General features: G+C 43.6%; 1 protein-coding gene across 1 annotated transcript; it reads left to right on the top strand.

Moving 5' to 3' along the window:
- Positions 1-12,203: 12,203 nt before the first annotated feature.
- Positions 12,204-22,422, top strand: LOC140064009 (trypsin-like). Its single transcript, XM_072110389.1, has 5 exons — positions 12,204-12,315; positions 14,383-14,545; positions 15,451-15,710; positions 19,602-19,738; positions 22,220-22,422. Exons 1-5 carry the CDS (start codon positions 12,276-12,278, stop codon positions 22,367-22,369), a joined length of 750 nt encoding a protein of 249 aa, XP_071966490.1. The 5' UTR covers positions 12,204-12,275; the 3' UTR covers positions 22,370-22,422.
- The last annotated feature ends 4,182 nt before the right edge of the window (positions 22,423-26,604 follow it).

The following is a 26,604-nucleotide window of genomic DNA, read 5'->3' as shown; positions in this document are numbered from 1 at the left end:
TGATGGAGATCCAAAGATGTGCAGGGGCTTCATAACCCAGTGCTCCTTGCACATAGAACTGATGCCGTCGCAATTTGCCACAGAGCGGTCCAAGGTGGCATTTGTCCTCAGCCTTCTTTCCGGGAAAGCCCTGGCCTGGGCTACTCCGCTTTGGGACAGAGATGACCCGGTTGTGTCTAACCTCAATGCGTTTCTGTCAGAGTTCCGGTCAGTCTTCGAGGAACCAGCACGAGCCTCCTCTGCGGAGTCTGCATTGTTGAACTTGCGTCAGGGCAACTCATCGGTGGGAGAGTACGCAGTTCAATTCCGCACCCTGGCTTCTGAACTTGCGTGGAACGACGCAGCCCTCATCGCTACATTTAAGAAAGGGCTCTCTGTGCAGGTCAAGGACGCACTGGCAGCTCGGGATCTTCCATCTACTCTGAGTGACCTCATCACCTTGGCCACTCGAATTGATGTTCGGTTTAAGGAGCGAGCTGAGGAACTACGCTCCGAGTATCCCCAAGGCCGTGTTAGACGCATTCCTCGCCTGGCGCCTGTCTTCCAAAGGCCGCTCCAGGGTCCGCCTGAATCTTCTGCTGAGGAACCCATGCAGGTTGACCGAACCCGGCTCACTCTACGAGAGCGTTCAAGACGCCGACAGGAGAACCTCTGTCTGTACTGTGCCAGCCCTGAGCATTTCATCGGTTCCTGCCCTGTCCGTCCTCAACGTCCGGGAAACGCCAGCACCTAGGCTTCTTGGGAGAAGCGTCCCTAGGTGTAAATACAGCTTCTCCACGTCTGACTCTTCCCGTGCTCCTCAGCGTTGGCACCGGTACCCAGATCCAGGTTACTGCCTTCCTGGACTCGGGCTCTACAGCGAACTTCGTGGATGCAGCCTTGGTCTCTCGGCATCACTTCCCGGTGGTTCGTCTCGAGAAGCCATTGTCTATTGCCTCGGTCAATGGTCAGATTCTCTCCGTACCCATCTGGTTTCGCACGGAGCCCCTGCTTCTGCAAGTTGGTGCCCTACATCAAGAGAGACTTTCGTTATTTGTGCTGCCCCAAAGTACATCTGCTCTACTGCTGGGTCTCCCCTGGTTGCAGCTTCATGCCCTTGTACTGGACTGGTCCTCCGGGCATATCCTCCGTTGGGGTCCGAACTGTGCTTCACGTTGTATGCAGATTCCCCGTCCGCTACCTGTGAGGACTTCGACTCTGGCTCCCAAGTCTCTGGAGGGTCTGCCAGCTTGTTATCGGGACTTTTCGGACGTTTTCTCCAAGAAGCAGGCGGAGATTCTACCACCACATCGTCCCTATGATTGCCCTGTGGATCTTCTTCCTGGCGCCACTCCTCCCAGAGGTCATGTCTACCCTCTTTCTGTACCTGAGTCTCTTGCCATGTCCGACTACATCAAGGAGAATCTGCAGAGGGGTTTTATACGCAAGTCCTCCTCTCCGGCTGGCGCAGGTTTTTTCTTCGTTACCAAGAAGGACGGCTCCCTACGTCCCTGTATAGACTATCGTGGGCTGAATAAGATCACGGTAAAAAACCGTTACCCCCTGCCGTTGATTACAGAACTCTTTGATCGCCTCCGTGGTTCCAAGGTGTTCTCCAAGCTGGACCTCCGTGGTGCTTACAATCTCATCCGGATCCGCAAAGGTGATGAGTGGAAGACGGCGTTTAACACCCGTGACGGGCACTTTGAGTACCTAGTGATGCCCTTTGGACTGTGTAATGCCCCTGCTGTTTTTCAGGAGTTTGTGAACGACATTTTTCGGGACCTTCTTTATACTTGTGTCGTGGTCTACCTCGATGACATCTTGGTGTCCTCTCCAGACCTTGAGTCCCACCAGGCACACGTACGACAAGTTCTAGGTCGACTTCGTGCCAATCACCTCTATGCCAAGTTAGAAAAATGCCTGTTTCACCAGCACTGCCTTCCCTTCCTTGGTTACATAATTTCCAACAGAGGCCTCCAGATGGACCCCGCGAAGCTGTCTGCAGTTCTTCAGTGGCCACGTCCAGAGGGTCTCCGAGCCATACAGAGGTTCCTGGGGTTTGCGAACTATTACCGTCAGTTTATTCCCCATTTCTCCACTCTGGTGTCCCCCATCGTGGCGCTCACCAAGAAGGGTGCCAATCCACGTGCCTGGTCTCCAGCTGCTGAAATGGCCTTCTCCAAGTTAAAGTCTGCTTTCTCCTCGGCTCCTGTACTCTCTAGGCCAGATACGGACAAACCCTTTCTTCTGGAGGTGGACGCATCCTCCATAGGAGCTGGAGCGGTGCTCACTCAGAAAGGGCCCAAGGGCCGAACTTTGACTTGCGGTTTCTTTTCCAAGACTTTTTCTCCAGCTGAGAGAAATTATTCCATTGGAGACAGAGAACTATTAGCCATCAAACTTGCTCTTGAAGAATGGCGATATCTTCTGGAGGGAGCTCTCCATCCTGTTTGTGTGTACACTGACCACAAGAATCTTCTGTACCTCCAGACAGCCCAGCGCCTTAATCCCAGGCAAGCCCGGTGGTCTTTGTTCTTCTCCCGCTTTGACTTGCTGATTCATTTTCGTCCGGCAGACAAGAATGTCAAGGCTGATGCTCTGTCCCGTTCGTCAGATGTTGTTGGAGATGAACCAGTTCCTCGGCACATAATTTCTCCTGATCAGCTTGTTGTTGCAGCTCCGGTGGACCTTCGGCAGCTGCCTCCTGGCAAGACGTATGTTAGACCTGCTCTCAGGAAGAGGATTCTGTCTTGGGGACATTCTTCTCGTCTGGCTGGGCACCCTGGGGTGCAGCGCTCCTTGGCCCTCATCTCCCGCTATTACTGGTGGCCAGACCTGGTCAAAGATGTTCGGGAGTTTGTGGGATCCTGCTCCTCCTGTGCCCGCAATAAAGCCTCTCGTCTCAAACCGGCTGGACTGTTACTCCCGTTGCCGATACCCAGTCGCCCGTGGTCTCACGTGGCAATGGACTTTGTTACTGATTTGCCTGTCTCCTCGGGCAATACTGTCATCTGGGTGGTGACGGACCGGTTTTCCAAAATGTCCCATTTTGTTCCCCTTCCAGGTCTTCCGTCTTCTCCACAGCTTGCCAGTTTGTTCTTCAAACATATCTTCCGTCTGCATGGCCTTCCGCTTCACATTGTGTCCGATCGAGGAGTCCGGTTTGTCTCTAAATTCTGGCGTTCTTTATGTAACCAACTGCAGGTCATCCTTGACTTTTCTTCTGCTTACCACCCTCAGTCGAATGGTCAAGTAGAGAGGGTGAACCAGACTTTGGGCTGCTACTTGCGCCACTTCGTCTTAGCCCGTCAAGACAATTGGACTGACCTTCTACCTTGGGCTGAGTTCTCTTACAATTCTCTGGACTCGGGATCTACTGGTTCGGCTCCGTTCTTCGTGGTCTATGGACGTATTCCTCGCCCACCTCTCCCGCTATCTACTCCCTCTGTTGTCCCTGCGGTGGAGGATCTGGTGCAGGATCTCAAGGCTGTTTGGGACCAGACCCGCCAGTCCCTTCTACGAGCTTCAGACCGTACCAAGACCCAGGCTGATAAAAGACGTCGAGCTCCTCCTGTCTTCTCTCCTGGTGACAAAGTATGGCTATCCTCCAGATACGTCCGGCTTAAGATACCCAGCTATAAACTTGGGCCCCGGTTCCTTGGCCCCTTTGAGGTAATCAAGCGCATTAATCAAGTGGCATACAAGCTCCGCCTTCCTCCATCTATGCGCATCCCGAACTCCTTTCATGTATCCCTCCTGAAGCCAGTCGTCTTGAACCGCTTCACCCAGCAATCCCCTCCTCCGGCTCCTGAGGCTGATTCTCCAGATGTATATGAAGTCAAGGAGGTTCTGGACATGAAGTTCGTAAGGGGTAAGCGGTTCTTCCTTGTAGATTGGAAGGGGTTCGGGCCTGAGGAGAGATCCTGGGAGCCTGAAGAGAATATTTTGATCGGACTCTCCTCCAGAGGTTTCTTGGGACCAAGAAGAAGAGGGGGAGGCCGAAGGGGGGGGGTACTGTCACGGGCACCCCCGCGATCCATACCACGGATCGGGGGTGCACCCGTGCCTCCGTTGCGGGCACCCCCGCGATCCATATCGCGGATCGCGGGTGCACCCGTGCCTCCCTCCGCTGCCCCAGTGCTGCTCCGGTGCACTCACCTCTCCTGGCTCCCGCTCCCGTCCGGACTGGGTCTCGCGCGCGGCCCCGCTCCCTAGGGCGTGCGCGCGGCACTGCCTCAAGATTTAAAGGGCCAGCGCACAGGTGATTAGTATTGGTCATTTCCTGTTTTGTATATAACCCTTTGTTTCCCATCATTCCCTGCCGGATCTTTGTGCCTCTTAGCCTTAGAGAAAGCTTCCTAGCGAGTATTGCTGTGTTCCTGCGTATTCCTGTATTCCTGCGTTCCAGTGTATTCCTGTGTGTTCCCGTTCCTGAGTCCTGTGTTGCCGTGTTACCTGTGTTCCTCCCTGTTGCTGTGTGCCTGTGTTCCCGTTCCCTCCTGCCTGGACCTCCTGTTGCTGACCCCAGACTTGAACCTGACGTTGCATCTCTGCCGCCTGCCCTGACCCTGTGCCTGGACCCGACTACGAGTTTGTCATCCGTTAAGGTACCTCGACCTCGGCTGCCACCGTGGGCTACTCACACCTGGGAACGACCTAGTGGTATCCTGCCGCAGCAAGTCCAACCCGCTTTGCGGCGGGCTCTGGTGTTGGCTAGTTACATCTCCCGCGGTGGTCCAGAGGATCCACTGATCCTAACACATCCCCAATCAAAGGTGGCATTTATCATCAGTCTCCTCTCCAGGAAGGCCCTGGTCTGGGCTACCCCTCTTTGGGACAGAGACCACCTGGTCAAGGCTACTCACATGGAATTCCTGGTGGAATTCCAGTCCGTGTTCGAAGAACCTGCACAGGCTTCCTCTGATGAGACTGTGCTGCTGAATCTGCGCCAGGGAAACTCTTCCGTGGGAGAATATGCTATCCAGTTCTGTACTCTGGCCTCAGAACTCTCCTGGAATGATGTAGCCCTGTCCGCAACCTTCAAAAAGGGACTCTCCTTTCACGTTCAGGATGCTTTGGCTGCTTGTGACCTGTAGTCTACCCTGAGTGGTCTCATCACCCTAGCCACCCGGATTGACATGCGGTTTATGGAGTGCGCCGAAGAGTTACACCACTAGCAACCCCAAGTCCGTCCACGACATTTACCTCGGCTGGCTCCTGCCTTCCAAAGGCCACTCCAGCCTCTGGCCATACCATCTGCAGAGGAGCCTATGCAGGTGGACAGAGCCAGACTCTCCTTCCAGGAGTGTCTCAGAAGACGTCAGTGAAACCTCTGCCTTTATTGTGCCAGTCCTAAACACTTCATTGGGTCTTGTCCTGTCCCCAATGTCCGAGAAACGCCAGCACCTAGGGTTCTTGGGAGAAGCGTCCCTAGGTGTAGGTGTCCCCACACCTGACAATTCCTGTGCTTCTAGGCATTGGCACCTGCACGCAGATCCAGGTCACTGTTTTCTTGGACTCCGGGTCTGCATGGATCTTCGTAGATGCCGCTTTGGTCTTCTGGCATCACGTCCACGTGGTTTGCCTCGAAATGCCTTTGGTCATATCCTCTGTCAGTGGCCAAATCCTCTCAGACCCGGTCCAGTACTGCAACAAGCCTCTGTCCTTGCAAGTTGGTGTGCTTCACAAAGAGAGACTGTCTTTTTATGTGCTACCATGTTCTACGTCATTCATCCTGTTGGGTCTACCATGGTTGCAGCTCCATGGTTTCTTATGTGGTTCCAAAGCCCCTGGACGGTCTTCCAGCTTGCTATCAGGACTTTGTTGACATCTTCTCGTAGAAGCAGGCCGAGACTTTGCCGCCTCACCGTCCCTATGACTGTCCTATGACTGCTGCCAGGTACGTCTTCTCCTGGGGGCCGAGTGTACCCACTCTCGGTACTAGAAACTGCAGCAATGTTGGACTACATCAAAGAGAACCTGTAGAGGGGGTTCATACGTAAGTCCTCTTCTCAGGCCGGTGCAGGCTTTTCCTTTGTGACCAAAAAGGATGGGTCACTCCGTCCATGCATTGACTACAAGGTCTTAACAAAGGTCTTAACAAGGTCCAGTTAAGAACCGCTATCCATTGCCGTTGATCACGGAGTTATTTGATCGTCTTCGTGGAGCAAAGATCTTCCCCAAATTGGATCTCCTAATAATGGGGGCCTATAATCCTCATTCATATCCGCCAGGGAGATGAGTGGAAGACCGCTAATAATACCCGTGACACTTCGAGTACCTGGTGATGCCATTTGGACTCTATAATGCACCAGCCATCTTCCAGGAATTCGTTGATGACATTTTTGGAGACTTGCTTAATGCCTGTGTTGTGGTCTATCTGGAGGTTATTCTGGTATTCTCTCTGGACATTGAGTCCCACCAGTTCCACGTACGACAAGTCCTCAGTCGCTTAAGGGCCAATCGCCTTTACGCCAAACTTGAGAATTACCAATTCCACCAGCGGAGTCTTCCATTTCTTGGCTATATCATTTCTGACACAGGTCTCCAGATGGCTCCTGCTAGGTTTTCTGCTGTTCTTCAGTGGCCTCATCCGGTAGGACTACGTGCAATACAGAGGTTTCTGGGATTCGCAAACTACTACCCCCAGTTTATTCCACATTTCTCCTCCATGGTATCTCCCATTGTGGCACTCATCAAGAAGGGCGCCATAACTCACCAACCCAGCCACAGGCTGCTTAAGAGGCCTTCTCTAAATTAAAGACTGCCTTTGCCTTGACGCCAGTACTCACTCGGCCAGATACAGGGAAGCCCTTCCATCTAGAGGTTGACGCCTCCTCTGTAGGAGCAGGAGCAGTGCTTACCCAGAAAGGCCCTAAAGGTCGGATCTCACATGTGGTTTCTTTTCTAAAACCTTCTCCTCTGCAGAAAGGAATTATTCCATAGGAGATTGGTAACTTTTGGCGATAAAACTTGCCTTAGAAGAGTGGTGTTACCTTCTGAAAGGAGCTCATTTTCCGGTCTGCATCTACACAAATCATAAAAACCTCCTCTATCTCCAGACTAGACAGCGACTCAATCCACATCAAGCCTGCTGGTCACTTTTCTTTTCCCATTTTAATTTCCTTATCCATTTCCGACCGGCAGAGAAAAACATCAAGGCTGACGCCTTCTCTCATGCCTCAGATGTCATTGGGGAAGAACCAGTTCCTCAGCATGTCATCCCTCCAGAGCAACTGGTACTGGCCATGCCTGTGGATCTTCAACAACTACCTCCTGACAAGACCTACATACGACCTGCTCTCTGGAGGAAAATTGTGATTTAGAGACATTGCACACATAAGGCTAGGCACCCTGGGGTGCAGCGCTCTGTCGCCCTCATTTCCCGATTCTACAGGTGGCCAGATCTGGCCAAGGATGTTGAGACTTTGTGGGTTCCTGTGCTTCCTGTGCCCAGAATAAGCTGTCATGTCTCAAGCCTGCTGGTCTTCTTCTGCCGTTGCCGATACCCATGGACTCATGTGGCTATGGAATTCATCATGGACCTGCTGCCTTCATCAGGCAATACCGTCATCTGGGTGGTAACTGACCGTTTTTCAAAAATATCCCATTTTGTTCCTGTGCCAGGTTTGCCATCTGCTCCACATCTTGCCCGACGGTAACATCTTTCAACTCCATGGACTTCCCTAGCACATCGTCAAGGGGTTCAGTTCGTCTCTAAATTCTGGCGTTCTCTCTGCAACCAACTTCAAGTAAAATTGGACTTTTCTTCTGCCTATCATCCCCATTCTAATGGGAAGGTGGAAAGATTTAATCAGCCATTTTGTTTCTGCCCATCAGGATGATTGGTCCCCTCTGTTGCCATGGGCAGGATTTTCTTATAACTCCTTGGACATTGCATCCGCAGGCTCTGCTCCATTTTTTGTGGACTGCATCCACGCTCTCCTCTTCCTCTGCCTGTGTCATTGGATGTTCCTGCTGTTGAGGAATTGGACAGAATTTAGGAAACCTAAAGACCATCTGGGAGCAGACTCGCCTTTCCTTATCACAGGCTTCTGCCCGAACTAAGCTCAGGCCTCCTCCTGTCTTCTCTCCTGGTGACAAAGTCTGGTTGTCCTCCAAGTATATCCGGCTAAAGATCCCTGGCTACAAGCTTGGTCCTCGTTTCCTGGGTCCCTTCAAGGTGCTGAGTCGCATCAATCCAGTGTCCCACGAGCTGCGCCTTCCTCCCACCATGCGCATCCCAAACTCCTTCCATGTCTCCCTGCTCAAGCCTGTCATCCTGAACCGCTTATCCAGGCAAGTACCCCCTCCTGCTCCTGTGGCCGACTCCTCTGACATCTATGAGGTAAAGGAGATCATTGATATGAAGAAGGCAAGGGGTAAGCGGTTGACTGGAAAGGGGTTTGGGGATGGAGGAGAGATCTTGGGAGCCTGAGGACAATATCCTGGACCATGATCTCCTGCAGAGATTCCTGCAGACCTCGAAGAGGGGGAGACCAAAGGGGGGGAAGACTGTCAGGGGTGCCCCCGCTAGTGCATTGCCCACGTGCCTTACCCATCCGGGCTCCTAGAGAATCTAGAGAAGTCGGCACACGCGCGCCCTGGGAGTCGGGGACACCTGCGCATGGCAGAGGTAGACGAGACAAGATTTTCAGAAAATGCATATAAGCATGTCTCTTCCTGCTTCGTGCCTTGTGCCCAAGAGAAAGCTTTGTCTGATGCTCTGCACTATTATAGTGATTTCCCGTTGTGACCATGGTTTCGTTCCTGACTATGCTCTTCTGTTGTCTGCCTAGACCTATTGCTATGTCCTGACTCTGATATCGTGCTGCCCGCCCTGACCTCCTGCCTGTCCCAGCTACAAGATTGCCTGCCGTTTCTGTACTTCGACCTTGGCTGCCACCGCGGACAAGTCACGCCTGTGGAACGACCTGGTGGTACCATGCCGCAGCAAGTCCAACCCACTTTGCGGCCAGCTCTGGTGAAAACCCGGTACCACTTACATTCTGGTCCCAGGTGTTGGCTTGTGTCATCATTGGATCCAATATCTCCGATCCTGACAGTGATGCTAAAATGATTTTCTCCAAATTCAACCTAAAAATTGAAGATTTTTATTTCCTCCACCAACAAAGAGTTAATAAAATTATTTACCAGAAAAGTGTTTCTCATGTGGCAAAAAAATATGCCCCTATAGGTCTACATTAAAAAAAGAAAAAAAATTATAGCCTGCACAATTTGACAATGCTCTGGATGACGCTCCTTCCATTCTTTGCCCAGCCGTGTGCCCATACAGCAGGATAGCACCATATATGGGGTATCAGTGTACTCAGGAGAAGTTGGGTATCAAACTTTGTGGACCCTTTTTTCATTTAATCGATTGCAAATGTTTAATCTTCCACTCAAAATGAATGTATTGTCAAAAAATCTTATAATTTGTAGACAGCATCTACATTTTATTTTAACCCCTATAAAACACCTAAAGGATTATCAAACTTTTTTAAAGTGTATTTTCATAGGTTGAGGGGTGTAGTTTCCATAACGCAGTAATTTACTAGTCTAGCTTTATTTAGGCTTCCCTTAGTCAATTAAAAGTTTAGCAGGTCCATCTAAATATGAGTGATTTTTTTTGGTGATTTTCCAAAAAAAATTTGAAAAATGGCACCCAAATTCTAACCCTTGTAATATTCTGGTAAAATACGTGGAATGTGCAAAAAACCATGGGAACATAAAGCAGACATTTGGGAAATGTAAGTTATGAATTAATTTGGGTGCTATGACTATCTGCATCAAAAGTAGAGCGTTTAGAACTTATATATCATCAATTTTTTAAAACTTATTTGAAGTATAATGTGTCATGAGAAAACATTCTCAAAATCCCCTGGATATCTTATAGCGTTCCAAGGTCCTCCTTTGGGATTTTTTTTACCATAGGAGAGCTGTTCAAATCTTTACCGCCAACCAGAAAGCTAACTGGGTGCAGAATTTAGTAAAGGCTCATCCAGTAAAACATTACACATGTAAGCAAGTTCCCCTTGTGCCTAAGGCCCCTTTCACACTTGCGTTTTTCATGCACGTTTTCTGCGCGTCAAAAGCACGCATTGCACTCTGACCCATTGTAACCAATGGGTCTTTTCAGACTTGCATTTTTTTTCACGCACACACGCGCGTTTTTTTTAACGTGCGTTTAAATCTCGACATGCTCTACTTTTGCAAGTCACGCGCGTGAAAAACGCACCATACAAGTCTATGGAGATGCATCAAAAACGCATTGCACTCTGAGACACTTGCAAGTGCAATACAAGTGCAATGTGGTTTTCACGCATCAATCGCCATAGAAAAGATAGAGCTGAGTCCTGAGTCCATTTCACACGCATTTTCTGCGCGTGAAAAACACATTGAAATTGCATCGAAATTGCATTGAAAACGCGCGTGAAAAACTGAGACACTGAACAAACTCTGACTGAAAACTGATTGCACTCTGATGCAAAATGTGCGTTTTTCACTGACCAAACCCTGATCGCACCCTGATCAAACTCTGACGTGAAATGCAACGCGAGTGTGGAAGGGGCCTTAGGTCCCTTTCACACTTGAGTTTTTCACGCGCGTTTTCTGCGCGTGCTTTTGACGCGCAGAACTTGCATTGCACTCTGACCCATTGTAATCAATGGGTCTTTTCATTTTTTTTTTACGCACACACGCGCGTTTTTTTTTAACGCGCGTTTAAATCTTGACATGCTCTACTTTTGCAAGTCACGCGGGTGAAAAATGCACCATATAAGTCTATGGAGACGCATCAAAAATGCATTGCACTCTGAGACACTTGCAAGTGCAATGCGTTTTTCACGCATCAATTGCCATAGAAAAGATAGACCTCAGTCCTGAGTCCATTTCATACGCATTTTCTGCGCGTGAAAAACGCAATGAAATTGCATTGAAATTGCATTGAAAATGCACGTGAAAAACTGAGACACTGAACAAACTCTGACTGAAAACTGATTGCACTCTGATGCAAAATGTGCGTTTTTCACTGACCAAACCCTGATCGCACCCTGATCAAACTCTGACCTGATCTGCAAAGCAAGTGTGAAAGGGGCCTAAGTTGTTCACAGTGGCACATTGATTATATCAAAATTCAATAGCCTTGTCCTAAGCAAAGGGTTGATTTTCTCTGTAGCTCTTAAAAACTGTTTGTCCATAACCCTTCAAATGCAGTACAAAATGCATCCATTCTATTTAACATCCCAAGCACTAGGTTATGCACCTAGGAACTACTAATACACATGCAATATATGTCACGTGGGGATTAAATATGGAAGAGTCCTTTGTTGAGAAGAACCTTCACTTAAATGCAATGTCAATCAGCTGCCTCTAAAGTCAAGAGGATTGAATCATATCTACTCTCAGGACAGGGATGCAATATTAAAACTATGCACGCCATTGGTTCGGCCTCACCTGGAATATGCTGTTTAGTTCGTTTAGTTCTGGTCATCACTTCATAAATAGGATGTCCTGGAACTGGAGAGGGTAGAAAGGAGAGCCACACAAATTACACATATGTTGTATCTCAGTGATTAAAAGAATTTGATTTATTTAGTCTGGAAAGGCTAAGGAGGACATGATTAATCTATATAAATATATAACTGGTCCATACAAAAAAATTTGAAAATTCATTTAACATCCTTGCAAAACAAAAGGGGCACTCCCAGCCTGCCTCAGGAGCTGGTCACAGCAAGGAGAGCAGAGAGCAAAATAACATTAATGGTTATGTAATAGGATAGAATTCTGTTTCCTTGCATGCCTTCCCCTCTGACCATTCATTTGCCTTCCTTGGTTGAACATGTTACTGTGTTGTCTTTAAGTTTTTATTTCCAGACATTACATAGAACAGCCAATAAAAAACCTATGGTCATATAACATTCATTCAGTTTTTCATTGTCATATGGTCTATTTTAGTTGTTTTCCATTACATTATGGCTGTTTGTTTATTAACACACAATTTAGAAATATTTCTTTTACTGTGAGTCTCTTCCAGGATTAAATATAGCAATTAAAACGCAATGTGCCAATAAACTAAGTACAAATAGCTTTCATGGTTACAGATATGTGTCCTCGTGAGTGCAATCTGCCTGGTGTTTTTAGTTAATATGGGAACTTTGCAAGTGTTTGGAGATGATCCATGTGAATTAAGCAAGATGTTCAGGCTCAGTGGTCCTATAAATCTCTTACCCAGCCTGCCCAAGAGCTCTTAAACATATCCAGCATATGAGGGCAGACGCAAACATCAACTCAATATGCATTCTCTCTGGGTGTTGATGTTCCTTGGGATTGCAGGTAACAACCTCCTTCTCTCTACAGCTTCAATGATCTATATACCAGCAGCCTTGATGTCAAATGTCTACAGGCAATGCAACGGGCTTAAGTTTTCACTAAAAAATTCTCAATAATGTAAAGAATAATAATACAATCAATGGGGGAGATTTATCATTATGCAGGCTCAACAACACATACACCAGGAGGGGAGTGGAGAGACCTGGCCACTTTTTTGGAATTACTTTTAAAAAATTGCAAATCATAAATCTGACTTTGAACGGCCTTGCTCTAGCAGTGGTTCTATGTTTAAGCCACTATTTCTGAGTGGTAGGAAAAGGTCCTTGCAAGTTTCTGACTCCAAAAAAAGTCAGTGATCAATCTCCCCCACTGTGTTTTTTCATAGGGTGATAAGTTAGCAAACATACAGTAATATGCACACACAATGTCATATCAGTTGCAGGGGTTACATATGATATAGGATTGATATGTGGGTGACAAATGCATATACAGTGATTAAGTTGTTATGTTTTATACTACTAACTATTCAATACAAGTTATCTCTTATGGATAGCTTGACCTCCAAATGTTTTTTTATTATAGAGACTCTCTATAACTTATCATATTAAAAATAGAAATCTTGACATCCGGATTATATTTCACATTCCCCATTCAAATGGTCTTGCATTTCTTTTTCTGGTAATGGCCCTTATTTAGGACTACTGGTGACAAAATCCATTTGTACACATTATTTTTATATAATATATTGGATTCTGTCAGTGGCATGGTGGTGATGTCTACTGTTTGTATTTTCTCTTGCTTATTGAGTTAATTTCCACCACAACAATTTGCAGGGGCAAATGGATACAGCTCCTGCACATGAACAATGTGCTGCATTTTTTGCAGCTGCTCCCATTACTCTGACCAAAAAGAATAAGAGAGCCCCAACTATGGCATACATAAAGCATCTGAACTATTAACAATAGAACATGTGTTTAACGAGTGTTGATATAGGGTAGAGAGTGGGTTAAAAAGAATTCCACATAGTTTATTACAGAAAAATGATTCACTGGGAAATCCCCGGTGATATGAGCAGAAGATTGGCTGTATGAAAGCTTCTTGGGGCTAGAGTGGCCCTCTCCACTGCCTGAACCTTTTTGTAGCACCACATCCAATATTTCCTTCCCTACTGCTGTAATGGGTCCCTTGGAGTCCATATAATACTTTCGTTTTTTACAAGAAGTAATGCTTCAAATGGTGATCAACAATCAGGGAGAAATCCAAAAAGGAATCCAGCACCCAGGCAAAAAGTGCAAGTATAAAATCCGGCACTTTATTGAAAAAGGATTTAAAACATAATACTCAGAAGTCACATAATCTTTTTGCCTGGATGCTGGATTCCTTTTTGGATATAAAGCCATAATCTATCCATATAAAAACACATGAATGCCAAGCTTCTATCTCAATTCCAAGGGATCCCGATTCATCACAGAGGTAAGTAAATCAGGTAACAGTGTGTACAGTGACAAACAGAATGAATGGAAAATAAAGAGGAGTTAGGTTAAAAAAATAAACCTTTATTGTTTATTTGAAGCACTTATAGGACGTCTACCACCAGGATCAAGTATTGTAAGCCAAGCCCACTTACATACTTGTGTATGCCCCCTCTATCAGGATCTGCTCTTCTTTTAGCTTCTTATGCCCTTGCTTTTTCATTTTTTAAAAAGACTTTGAGAATTATGCAAATGAACCTGAGGGGCTTCAGGCTCCATTTACACATATGGTATGTAGCCGGAATCCCCTCATTTGCACAATTTTAAAAGCCTTTAAAAAAAAACAGGAAAGAAGAGCGCACATCAGTATGCTTGGTTTACAATACTTAATACTGGTAGTAGATTTCCTTGAAAAGATACAGTTGATATACCTCTACGAAGAACCGGGATTGCCTCAGATTCAAGGTAGAAGGTTGGCATTTGTGTGATTCAATCTGGATTTTATGTTGGTTTGACTTACCTTTGAGCCAGAGCTCTCTCCTTACCATACCATTAAATATTGTTTTTCAAATCTATAAGTGTCTATTATTTCTTTTAGTGGCCATACCTTTGAATGATGATGATAAGATCATAAATGGCTATGAGTGTTCTCCGCATTCCCAACCGTGGCAAGTTTATTTCACATACAATGGAAACCGATGGTGTGGTGGATCTCTAATCACTGCAAGATGGATCATATCAGCTGCTCATTGCTACAAGCAGTAAGTTTTGTAGACCTAGATTATACACATCTATGTCATCATCCTTTAGTTTAACCACTTAAGGACACAGGTTTTTTTCGTTCATTTTTCGCTCTAAGCCTTCAAAAATGGTTAACTTTTAAATTTTTCCGTGTACAGTTACGCAATGTGTGAGGGCTTATTTTCTGCGTAACAAATTTTACTTCTCAATTACATTATTTATTAATCCATGCCATGTACTGGAAAGCTGGAAAAAAATTCCAAATGTGGTTTAATTGGCAAATTAAAAATGCATTTACGACTTTCACTGTGCTCTCCGAATAACACCTCTTCTTTGGTTCTGGACGATCAGGGTGGTATTAAATTTATATAGGTTTTATTTTGTTGTAATACATTTTCAAAAAATAAACAAATGTGTACAAAAAAAAATGTTTACCGTCTTCTGACACTAATAGCTTTTTCAAACTATGGCGTACAGAGCTGTGTGAGATGTAATTTTTTGCTAAATAAGCTGACATTTTCATTGCTATCATTTTGAGAACTGTGCAACCTTTTGATTACTTTTGATTAAATTTTTTATGTGATGTAAAATGATGTAAAAGTAGTGTTTTTGACATTTGGGCACTATTTTCCGTTATGGGGTTCATCGTTGACAATTATCGTTCTTATTTTTGATAGATCAGGCATTTTGATATGCGGTGATACCTAACATGTTTGTGATTTTTACTGTTTATTATGCTTTACATAAGTTCTAGGGAAAGGGAGATTATTAGAATTTTTTGATTTTTTATTATTTTTAAAACTTTTTTTTTACTATTTTTTAGACCCTCTAGGGTACTTTAACCCTAGACAGTCTGATCATTCCTATCATGTACTGCAATAAGACTATAAAATATGACATGCAAAATGTTTTTGGATTTTTGTAGACCAAAGACTCTGATTGCTCATCTTGGAGAACATGATACTTCAAAGGAAGAGGGTACTGAACAGCATATTCAGGTGGAAAAGGCTTATCAGTACTTCTACTACAGCCCATATTACATAGATAATGATTTTATGATGGTCAAACTAGCAGAGCCAGCACAGTTTAACCAATATGTCCAACCCATCAACATTGCCAGTAGTTGTCCAACTGCGGGGAGTAAATGCTTGGTTTCAGGCTGGGGAAACCTGAAAATAAGTGGTGGTGAGTTTTCTCTAACTTTTATATCTTTTATGTATTATATATTAACTTGTATGGGCATACAGATGCAGTAGAAGCTATTTATCCTCTCAGACTCTCATCTACTCACCAGAGCAGCTCCTGCTGTAGTGTAGATGATTGGACTGGTAACCAGTAGAGATGAGCGAGCACTAAAATGCTTGAGTGCTCGTTACTCAAATCGAACTTTTCCCGATGCTCGAGTGCTCCTTTTGAATAACGAACCCCATTGAAGTCAATGGAAGACTCAAGTATTTTTCAAGGGGACCAAGGCTCTGCAAATAAAATGTGTCATTTTATTGAGAAATAAGGAAGTCAGTCCTGTTACTTTGTGTTTTTTATTCAATGGAATATTCGTGGAACTTCAAAAAGGAGAATGACCCGTGTTAAACATCTGCAGTGTTTTCTTCACACATATTGTTCTTCACATGCTATTGTGAAGTACACCTTTCTGTACTCATGTCTACTGATAAGTTAGCAAATGTATGGAAACATCTGCAAAGTGTTCTTCACTGAAGAACACATTGCAGATGTTTCCATACATCTGCTAACTTATACGAAGACACGAGTGCCGAACGGTGTTCTTCACAATAGTATGTGAAGAACAATATGTGTGAAGAGTCTTCACTATATATTGTTCTTCACATACTATTGTGAAGAACATCGTTCGGCACTCGTGTCTTTGGATAAGTTAGCAGATGTACGGAAACATCTGCAATGTGTTCTTCAGTGTGTTCTTCACTTAAATGATCCTGTGCACTGTGTTCACTGTTTTCACTGTGTTCTTCACTGTTGCTCACTGTGTTTCATTAAGTGAAAGCTCGTTATCGAGCTGGCAAAATACTCATCCGAGCAACGAGCCGTTTCGAGTACGCTAATACTCAAACGAACATCAAGCTCGGATGAGTATACTCGCTCATCTCTAGTAACCAGCCATATTTCTATGGATAAGATTTGATGGATAAGACAAAATCATTGTGCTGCTTTTCCTTAAAGTGGTAATCCAAGAATATGAACGTCTGATACAAAAACCCTTAATGCTTTAAATAAATGAATACAACAAACTCAATATCACTAATCACAATATGGAGCTTAAAGCAGTTTTCTCATGAACAGAAGTTAGCGCTCTGTGATCTTCGTCAGCTCCATAGAGATTAATGGAGCAGAACGGTCATGTGCGGCCGTCTGCTCCATTACTCTGAAGAAGCGATGAGGGGTCCGACGGAGGTACGTGGGACCCCATCGGACCCTTCATTTTCATGATCATATTATGTGGTTAGGGCCTAACTTCTATTTGTGGGAAATCCCCTTTAAATAATTTGCTTTTATGATTTACAAAATTTTATGGGCTTTCTAGAAGTAGTAGAGGGAGTTATCTCTAAGATGGTGGCCACAGGATACTACAACTCTCATGAGCCCTCAGTAACAGCTTCTCACTCTCATGTTCTGCTTCTATTAATGATGTAACAGACTTTCCTGCTCTCATAGTTTTGATATGTTTGTAACTGCACTCTCCTCCCTTTAAAGGTTCTGTCTGGCTTTTGGTATGGCTGCTTTCTTCTACAAGCTGTTGTCATACTTGGCTACAGCTTGTTCTGTAGAAAACTTAATGTGGCTAACCTGCAATACCATGCATCCCTCCTGTCCCTCCAGCCTTCTAACATGCAGTCCAATGTGAATGCATGTCTCTTTCCCCCCCAGCCTCCCAAAATGCAGTCCCATGTGAATGCATCCCTCCTGTCTCCCCAGCTTCCCACATTTAAATGTGTCCATCCAGCTTAACAACTGCAGTGCCATGTAAATACATCCCTTCAGCCCCTAACATGCAGCCCCATTTAAATACAATGACATCACTATTGCACAATCCCCCTGCATATCCAGTCCTGTCCTGCCTCACACACCTTCACTTTTCTCCTCCATGAACTGACCCCTTAGCACAGAAATCTGAGGCTTCTCTGCTCCTTGGTGATGGCTCCATCCCCTAATCGTGATATGTGATGACATGTGATGTGGACATGTGACCATCGGCCATTTTCTGTGCTGTGTCTGGTCCACAGAGAGAAAATCAACAGATTAATTAAAGGGCCAGTAGCATTTTATTTCTTCATTATAGTGTATGTCCACAACATTTTTCTGAGTTGACTGTGGTGATAAAGATATCTAACTAATACTCAACTTGAATACTAGACTAATAATCTAACTTATCATTAGAAGTAGGTGCCCCTCCACTGACATTACTATCAGTGATCCAAGCCAAGTGAGGTCGGAAAAAAAGGCAAATACATTTTCCAGGATGGGATAAGAAAAATGTTGCCTCTAAGCTACCTTGCAAGGCAAATATATCAAAACTCCTGCAAACTTCCTTAGTGCAGTTTGCCTCACTAAAGTGCAAGTTGTGCCACATAATTCAACAGTGGCGCGCAGTGTTCAATTATCTGGTGCAAACTGGAAAGTGTGCAAACAGTTGCACCTTTTTCTTTTTGGAGCACTTTCATTATACAGTGCCTGAGACAATTGTGTCGAGGCTCAGTAATAAATGTAGCGCAAACTAAGAACACACACCACACCAAAGAAATATGCAACATTATTCATATTTGAGCCACCTGCTCCTCTCTGTCTCTGTCCAGGTATCTGCTGTTACTGTAGGAAAGACAAACTAATTGTAATTCAATAAAAAGGAACAATTAAATTATTGATATTGCTTCCAAATATATTATCTTTGATATACAGGTTGGGACATCATAATGGAATAGAATGAGATAATATAGTGTTTCTTGAATGCTAGCAAGAAAAGGAAGAAGATGTTGTATAACACTTAGTAGTAAAAGGACATTGTCATACATATATCCTTCTTCACATATAACCGGTTCCAGGTTTCAGTAGGCCTCTGGGCGTCAGAGCCACAGTGGGCTCCTTTGCAGTGAACTTCTGTGGCGGCATTATAAATTCAGAAACACTCCCCCCCTAAAATATTCCCTAGTTTGTCACCCCAAATAGCACTCTCATGGTTATTTTATATACAGACCACTCATGGTTATTTTATATAAAGCCCCCTTCACCCCTATGGATTCATTAGATACAGCCTCCCTCATCCCCATGGATTCCTTCTGTACAGACTTAAGTGGCCCCCCTAGCAGCTCTGGTCCCCAGCAATTGCCCAGATATGCCCAGTGGTGGCGCCGGCCCTGCTTTCTTATGTCATCACATGCAGAAGAGCGAGGGGGATGCTGCAACCTTTTTAGATAGAAATGTGATTGTAGCAAAGCGTCATTCTTACAAATCCATTCCCTAGAGCAGTGATGGCGAACCTTTTAGAGACCGGGTGCCCAAACTACAACCAAAACACACTTAATTATTGCAAAGTGCCACCACGGCAATTTAAGTAGTAATTCATTGCTACCTGTTCTACCACAACTTTGTCTTATGTAAGGATGTTAGGTGTTTCATCAGACCTGACATCACTTAGGTTTGAATGATGAATAGAGCAACAGCATGTTTTATTAACATTTTGTATCACATTAAAAGCCTCACAAATATTATAGGTGGTATACAGTATATTGGAGGAGTTATTATGATTTTTCTGAAGACTAAAATGAATTGATACATCAATATCAGCTAAAATGGCTATTTCCCGAGAGGGATCGCTCAGCAGACCTATTTCCTGAGATTGGTAGGAAGCATTGCATGTATCTGTCTCAGCATAGAATTTAAAGTAAATTTAAAGTATAAATATAGTGACATTATAGTTATTTTATACATTTCATTGTTGCTGAAAACGATGGTTGCTAATATAAATGCTCGATGGAATGGAATGGTATATGCCAGTGCAAAGATAAGATAGTAGTACATGATATGTTTTATGTATTATCTTTTCAGTTCAGTATCCAGATAACTTACAATGTTTAGAGTTACCTGTTCTTTCGGAGGCAAGCTGTAAATCCTCTTATCCAGCCCAGATCACCGATAATATGTTCTGTGCTGGTTATTTAGAAGGAGGAAAAGACTCATGTCAGGCAAGTATAAAATAATTATGTAATTATGATTTGTGCCAATTTTAAACAGTTATAGACTCATAATGAACATAGACTGCAAATAAATGGATATGAACATAGCCAAACAAGGATGATTGTAGCGTTTTTCCCTCCTGAGGCAAAAATTCAAAACACTGCCCTACCCTACTAATGATGCTACCTCACACATGAGTAGTCAGTCAATGACACAGACATTAATGAAATAGTGACATCCAGTATCTAGTACCTTACAGGTGATGATCACCTCCATCAGGAAGAGGACTTCTTTATGATTTCTCCCAGCCATAGTTTATCTCTGTTGAATTCACAGTAAAATGTCTTCAGCTCCATGCAGCAAAACTCCACATGGCGCCTCTAAAAAAACCCACAGTTACTTACATTATAATGAAGCATGTTCCTAAATACACAACACGACTGAACACACTATTCCCCAAATAAAACATCCTTTATATAGTCCCTCGAATAATTTGTAGTATCTAAACATCCACAATGTATTATATTTACCAGGCCCCCAGAACTATAGCCCCCTGCAAATTTATGTACACACCTGTTATATTTATGTACAGTTCCTCTAATTTATTTATAACAGCCCCCCTATACATACTCCCAAATTAAATGATATACAGTACTCCATATAAGGACACCCTATTTATTTAAAATCCAGCAGCTGTATACAGATCCCTCATAGACAGTATTTAGAGCTACGCCAACCCCAGTACCACACAGCCACACATTATACAGAGCCACAGCACCCTCAGTAGCACACAGTCTCCCCCCAATAGCACATACCCTCCCCAATAATATACAGCCTCCCCCCAGAATACACAGTCTGCCCCCCAGTATACACATCCTCCCCCCCAATATACACAGCCTCCCCCATAGTATACACAGCCGGTGTGTGTTATGACGTCATCACACTCACCGGCTTGTGTGCTGCAGCGCGGTGCACACAGGCGTGCTGTGGTGCACTGCTCTGCCTATCAATTAAGTTGACGCTTAAAGGCTCTGATGTAATTGATTTTTTATGCAGTATGCACTTACCGCGTGGTCCACAATTGACCACCTGAGCGATGCGATGCAGCCCTGACCCAAGATACAACTGACCTTGCTGTGTTTGGTCAATAGAAACCACAAAATCTAAGAGATATCTAGGTAACAAATGTTTGCTATCACCCAACTGCTGCCCTCTCAATGTAATCAACTGCTACCCTCTCAATGTAAACTACATTTGAGTTGGTAGGGGTTGTGATGTCACAACCCTTAAAAATCTCTATCTTAGAGGAGTAAATACTGTTAACTGACTTGACAGTAGCTGTATTTAAGACAGTGATGACACATACTACACCAAACTGCAACTTGATATCAGTCATCAACTGTGTTGAAGTGTGGGAATTTCCGATTTACTTTTGTGAATATGGCACATTACTTTTTCTCACTACACCAGTATAAGAAGGGTTGTGGTAAGGTTACTCTTCTGTTCACAGTTCATGACCCCTGCAAAGTCATAATGAAAGCCCAGTGTACATACTTGATTTAACTATAGCCTAATATCAACATACAGTAAAATATACAGACCTTGATGACCTGAAATTCCTAGTTGAAAGTCCTAATTGAATCTAATAGGCGCTAGATTATCAAATATTTCCGAAGTAAAAAGATTTGCAAAACTACATTCTTTACCATATCCACAATATGGCTTCCTTTTGGGTCTTTTTTCAGCTCAGACTACAATACTTATGTATACAGAGTATCCAAGTGTAGATCCTATTGGATCCCAATATGATAGCACCCAACAATCAATTTTCTTACATTATTCTGAGAACCCAGCCACAGAGCAGGATCTATACTAGTTGCATGCATGCATATTCTATTTGTTCTTTATTCCCAAGAAAGGTGTAGCGTTTAAGATTTTCCATTATCCACAAACTGGAATTTAGATTTTGGTTAATTTTGGTTATTGAACAAAGTTTAAGGTTTGTAAGTATTCAAGTGGATCCCAAAATAAATGTTCTGAGTGTGCATGGAGGTGAATGGGTCCTCTAGAAATGACTGAAGTGATTGTTCTTTCTGGTGTTGCCACTCTGCTAACTACTTAATTTAGGACCTTTTGGTGTCACAGCTTTTCTGTAATCCTTGATTTTATTTATTGCACAGATTCCTCTTTGTAGGGTCTGTGAAGGTGGGGTCTCTGCAATGTTTTCCACCACCCATTAAGAAAAACATATAGTCAAACTGTACTAGGACATAATATTCTAGATTCCTTATGGTATTCATATATATTGGCTCTTTTATCTTTGTAGCTCTTTAGCTGCTTCTAGGCTAGTTTTATTACATTCTGCCTTATGTAGCAGACTTTCTGGATTTTCTTGCTAGCAAATAAAAGGAATGTTTAAATATTGTTAGTTATGGGTTTATGGGGTGTAGTTTATCATATTATATATAATGGCTTTAATATATTTTCAGGGAGACTCTGGTGGACCTCTGATCTGCAATGGAGAACTATATGGAGTGGTATCTTGGGGGCAAGGATGTGCACAAACTGGATATCCTGGTGTCTACACCAAAGTCTGCATCTATTATGACTGGATCAGGAATGTTGTTGAAAACTATTAACAAGAAGCAAAACATATCACACATCACACTGCATTAAATTTTATGACAAGAGAGTTTTCCAAAATGTGTGACTGTTATTCTGAGCTAAAGTGTCTGTGGTTACTGACACTCTGTGGTTGCTGAACAAATACTGAAACACAAGCAGTTCTGAGACACAAATGCATTCGTCAAAAGATTTTATTAGATATTCACCACAACAGAAACCATTTGGTTGTGATATACCAGGAAACCTAAATACACATGAACACCTGCTATATAGAGGAATCTTAGGGTTGTAGAAAAATTATGAAAATATGGATAATTCCTAACAGAAAGCAGTACACAACAGCACTCTACACTTGTGCTTTGTAAGTGCCAGTATGTACAGCCTGTCCAAGGTAGCAGAAAAACAGCGAAAAACATAGTGAACATGAGCCATATTAGTGCAGTATTTCAGTTCCTCAAAAAAAGGTCCATGGTGAATTAAATGCTTTTAAACTGTATTGGTGATATATGTGTGTTGTAGAGGGGGAGTGGGGTAGGAATTGTTTAAATAATTTATGCAAAACCTAAACTCTAATAACATAAGCCTACGTTCACCATAAATATTAATGATGGTTCCCTTCCATTTCCTCATGTGCTAGCGAGTAATGCCCTCTTATTACCGGCAACAATTTAAAGAAAACCAACAATGACAAACTCATTACTGATATGGGAGATATATCATCTATTTTACGTTCACAGGGTAAGACCTAAAGGTCAATCTCATTGCCTAAGGAAGAACTGTAGTGCAGACAGAGATGTTAGGGCCCAGGCAAATGATCAACATGTACAACTCGGAAAATGGGGATTACTTGTCCATGAAAAGAGCATTCCAGAATGTATCTTGATACAAAACAATTTACCTCTTGGAAGGAACAGGATAGAAATGATAAATGGCACACAGACTTTAATAATGGTACAACCAAAACCAAACTATAAATAGGAATGGACATCTAGAAGGATGGTCCCCAACATTTTTTTCCAGAGACCGACAGTACCCATTTTTTTCAAGGAACTGGGCAGGGAAACCCCCTTACCATGGTCCCTGCAAAAAAATTGTGTGCCCCACAAATATTCTATCTATCTAACCACAACCCATAAACTATCATTTCCTATAGCCCACAAACTAAAATGCCTTCTTGTCTGCAGCTGTGCCCTTTTCTGTAGACTGTTCCTTTTTCTGTAGCCCCCTTTATGGTGTCCCCTTTTACATAGCCCCCTCCAAATAGTATATCTTTTTCTGAAACCCCTTTTTTCTGTTTTCTGTCTTTATAAGAAGAGGTTAACAGAAAAGGGAACATTATTTTTTCTATAGAATCCCAAACACACCTTTAATGTCCCTTGCCTTTGGCCTTTTCACTGTGAGAGGGAAAAAAATACTGTATATATTTAAATAAAGCCAAGGCACCTAATTTTACCACGAAAACCTATTAAGGTAGCATAGTAACGTGGCTAGTAGCGTGCTAAGCACTAATCTATTTTAACCTAATCCTAAAATAGTTTTTAAATTAAACTACACTTTATCCAGCTAACATGCTTATTATTGGCAGAAGCTACTTGGGCTTGGAGTAGCCTTTCCAGACAGTGGGAACAAAGGTTACTCCACACCCCAGTAGCCTCTAAGGCAGTGATGGCGAACCTATGGCACAGGTGCCAGAGGTGGCACTCGGAGCCCTTTCTGTGGGCACCCAGGCTATCACCCCAGGGCAAAGTTCAACAAAAAGGACCCAAATCTTCCTGCAGTCTCAAACAACTTGAGATGCTGCTCCCAACACTCTTTTTAAGGTGACACCTCCTTGACTTATTGGAACTGCCGGAAGAGTGAGAAAGAGTGAACAAAGCCGGATTATCTTCTGAGGTCCCCTTGCTGGCTGTTGTGGAAGAACAGGCAGCAATAAGTTTCTTTATAAATTGTCATGTTGACACTTGATGGTAAATAAATGGGTGTTGGTTGTAGTTTGGGCACCCGGTCTCTAGAAGGTTCGCCATCACTGCTCTAAGGTCTCACCTATCTTTGAGTGCTCAACACTTTCTTCACTCTTTTGTAGCAATCCAGCTCCTTCAGAGCTCAGAACAGACTGCTATAGAAGTGTGACAGTGCTCACTGAGGATGTACAGGTAGGTGGGATCACAAAGGCTACTGGGTTGTGGAGTAGCCTTTTCTCCCACTTCCATTAGAGGCTACTCCACACCCCAGTCAACTCTGCTGATAATTAGCATATTAGCTAACACCTGTAATCAATGCCCGTGAGCCCTCTTCATACCCCCCCCCCCTTCTGCTACAGGACGTTCAGGAATGTCCAAATGCGTTAATGGGTTAAAGTAAATTGTAAAGGTATATTCGAAAAGGTCAAAATATTGGCAAATTCTATGCAGTTTTTTTCTATTTTTCAATAAAGTTAAAAAAAAAAAGGATTGACATACTAGAGTAGGCATTTTTGTCATATCTTGGGTCGCAGGCGCACTTGTGTACCTCCATGTGGCCTGCTGCGCCCCTCAACTCACCGGGTGCCAGTGGTGTCTCCCGTGGCATGTCGCACGCGTCTCCGCCTTTTAGGGCGCACGCATCGGCTCTTTACAATTTAAAGGAAGAGCGCGCCGTTAATTTGTGCTCGCCAGTCGTCTTCCCTGCTAAATTCCCAGCCCCTTCCTGTGTTTCCTGCTGTGTATTTTTGCCGCATAGCCTTAGAGAAAGATTGTTTAATGTCTTGTGCGATTATCCCGATTTCCCGTTGCGACATCGATTTCGTTCCTGACTTCGCTCCTGTTCTGCCCGTCCTGACCTTCTGCTACGTGCCCACCTCTAATCCTGTGCTGACTGTCTCGACCTCCTGCCTGTCCCCGACCACAAGGTTGTCTTACGATTCTGTACTTTGCTTTGGCCACCACCACGAACAAAGTCACTCCTGTGGAACAACCTGGTGGTACGACGCCGCAACAAGTCCAAGCTTTGCGCCGGGCTCTGGGGAAAACAGGGTACCACTTGGACTTCGGTCCCAGGTGTCGGCTTATGCAATCGTCTGCGGTGGTACAAAGGATCCACTACCACTGATCCTGGTAGCATTCATATTCTTTGCCTAGAAATTGAATTTGAGGAAAATCTGTGTAGCAATGTGACAGGGACAATATATACCATTGGAGACTTTATTAATTGCAATTAAGTGATAATTTTGGAAATATTAGGGGACCATTCAACATGCAAAAAATACCTCTTTTGCCATGCATTTTCATACAGTGTAAATGGAGGCTGGAGTGCTAACCTTTATGGGCATACATAAAATCCAGTATCTATATATAACCAAAAGTTTACATAAAATTTATAAAAAGCTACATACATGTTTTTCTCATGCAATAAGAATAAACCTTTCCTATTTCAAGGTACATTTGGATTACTAAAATTATTTATATTTGCCAAATGCCAGAAGTGAGAGAATGTTTTATAGCATTTCATTACTTTCCGAAAGTCAAAAGTTTATATACCTAAAATTACCAAATTGTCTATTACACCTTATTGAGTTTTTCTGTCTGTTTGTCTTGATATGTGTCTGCACTGTGACCTAAATTATGCAAGTATGCAGGTGACAGTTTGTGTGGCCTAGTTTAGGGCTCAATCTCCTGTCTGTCTTCCTAGAGTTCTAGTCCTCATGAAAACCCATTTGTGTCGAAGCTTTAAAAGGGTTATCCGAGCATAGGAATAATTTTATTCATCTCTGCATGTTCATCTCTGGGACATCTCTGTTCATCTCTAAGGCTGGACATTCCCATCTTGTTTGTGCTCGCATATTATTGTTTGTAGAGATGAAGGAGGCAGCTTCAGGTTTCTGGATATTGCACCCAAGGATGAACCAGACATAAGCAGGGCCACAATTCGGCACACATAGCAGAAGAGTCCAAAGACATTACATCATCAATCATCATCATTACATCATCATCATTACATTATCCCATTTCTTTAAGGCATTTTAATCTTAGTTTATGTAAACTTTTGACTTTGCAGAAAGTAATAAAAATTCCTTTGAAATGCACTCTTTCTAATTTTTCTGGTATTATGCAAATATAAATAACTAGCTGTAGTACCTGACATTGCCTAGCATAGTTAATAACTGTTCTTAGCTAAAACAAAACAAAACGGGTTAACAAAAGATATTCTTCTTACAAGCGAAAGACAGAAATTTTATTAAGTTGAAAAGCACAAAAAATTTGGGTGGCTTCAC

This window comes from Engystomops pustulosus, chromosome 6 (genome assembly GCF_040894005.1).
Source record: "Engystomops pustulosus chromosome 6, aEngPut4.maternal, whole genome shotgun sequence".
NCBI classification, from domain to species: domain Eukaryota; kingdom Metazoa; phylum Chordata; class Amphibia; order Anura; family Leptodactylidae; genus Engystomops; species Engystomops pustulosus.
Note: the sequence above shows the minus strand (reverse complement) of the source record. Positions and strands in the feature narration are given on the sequence as shown.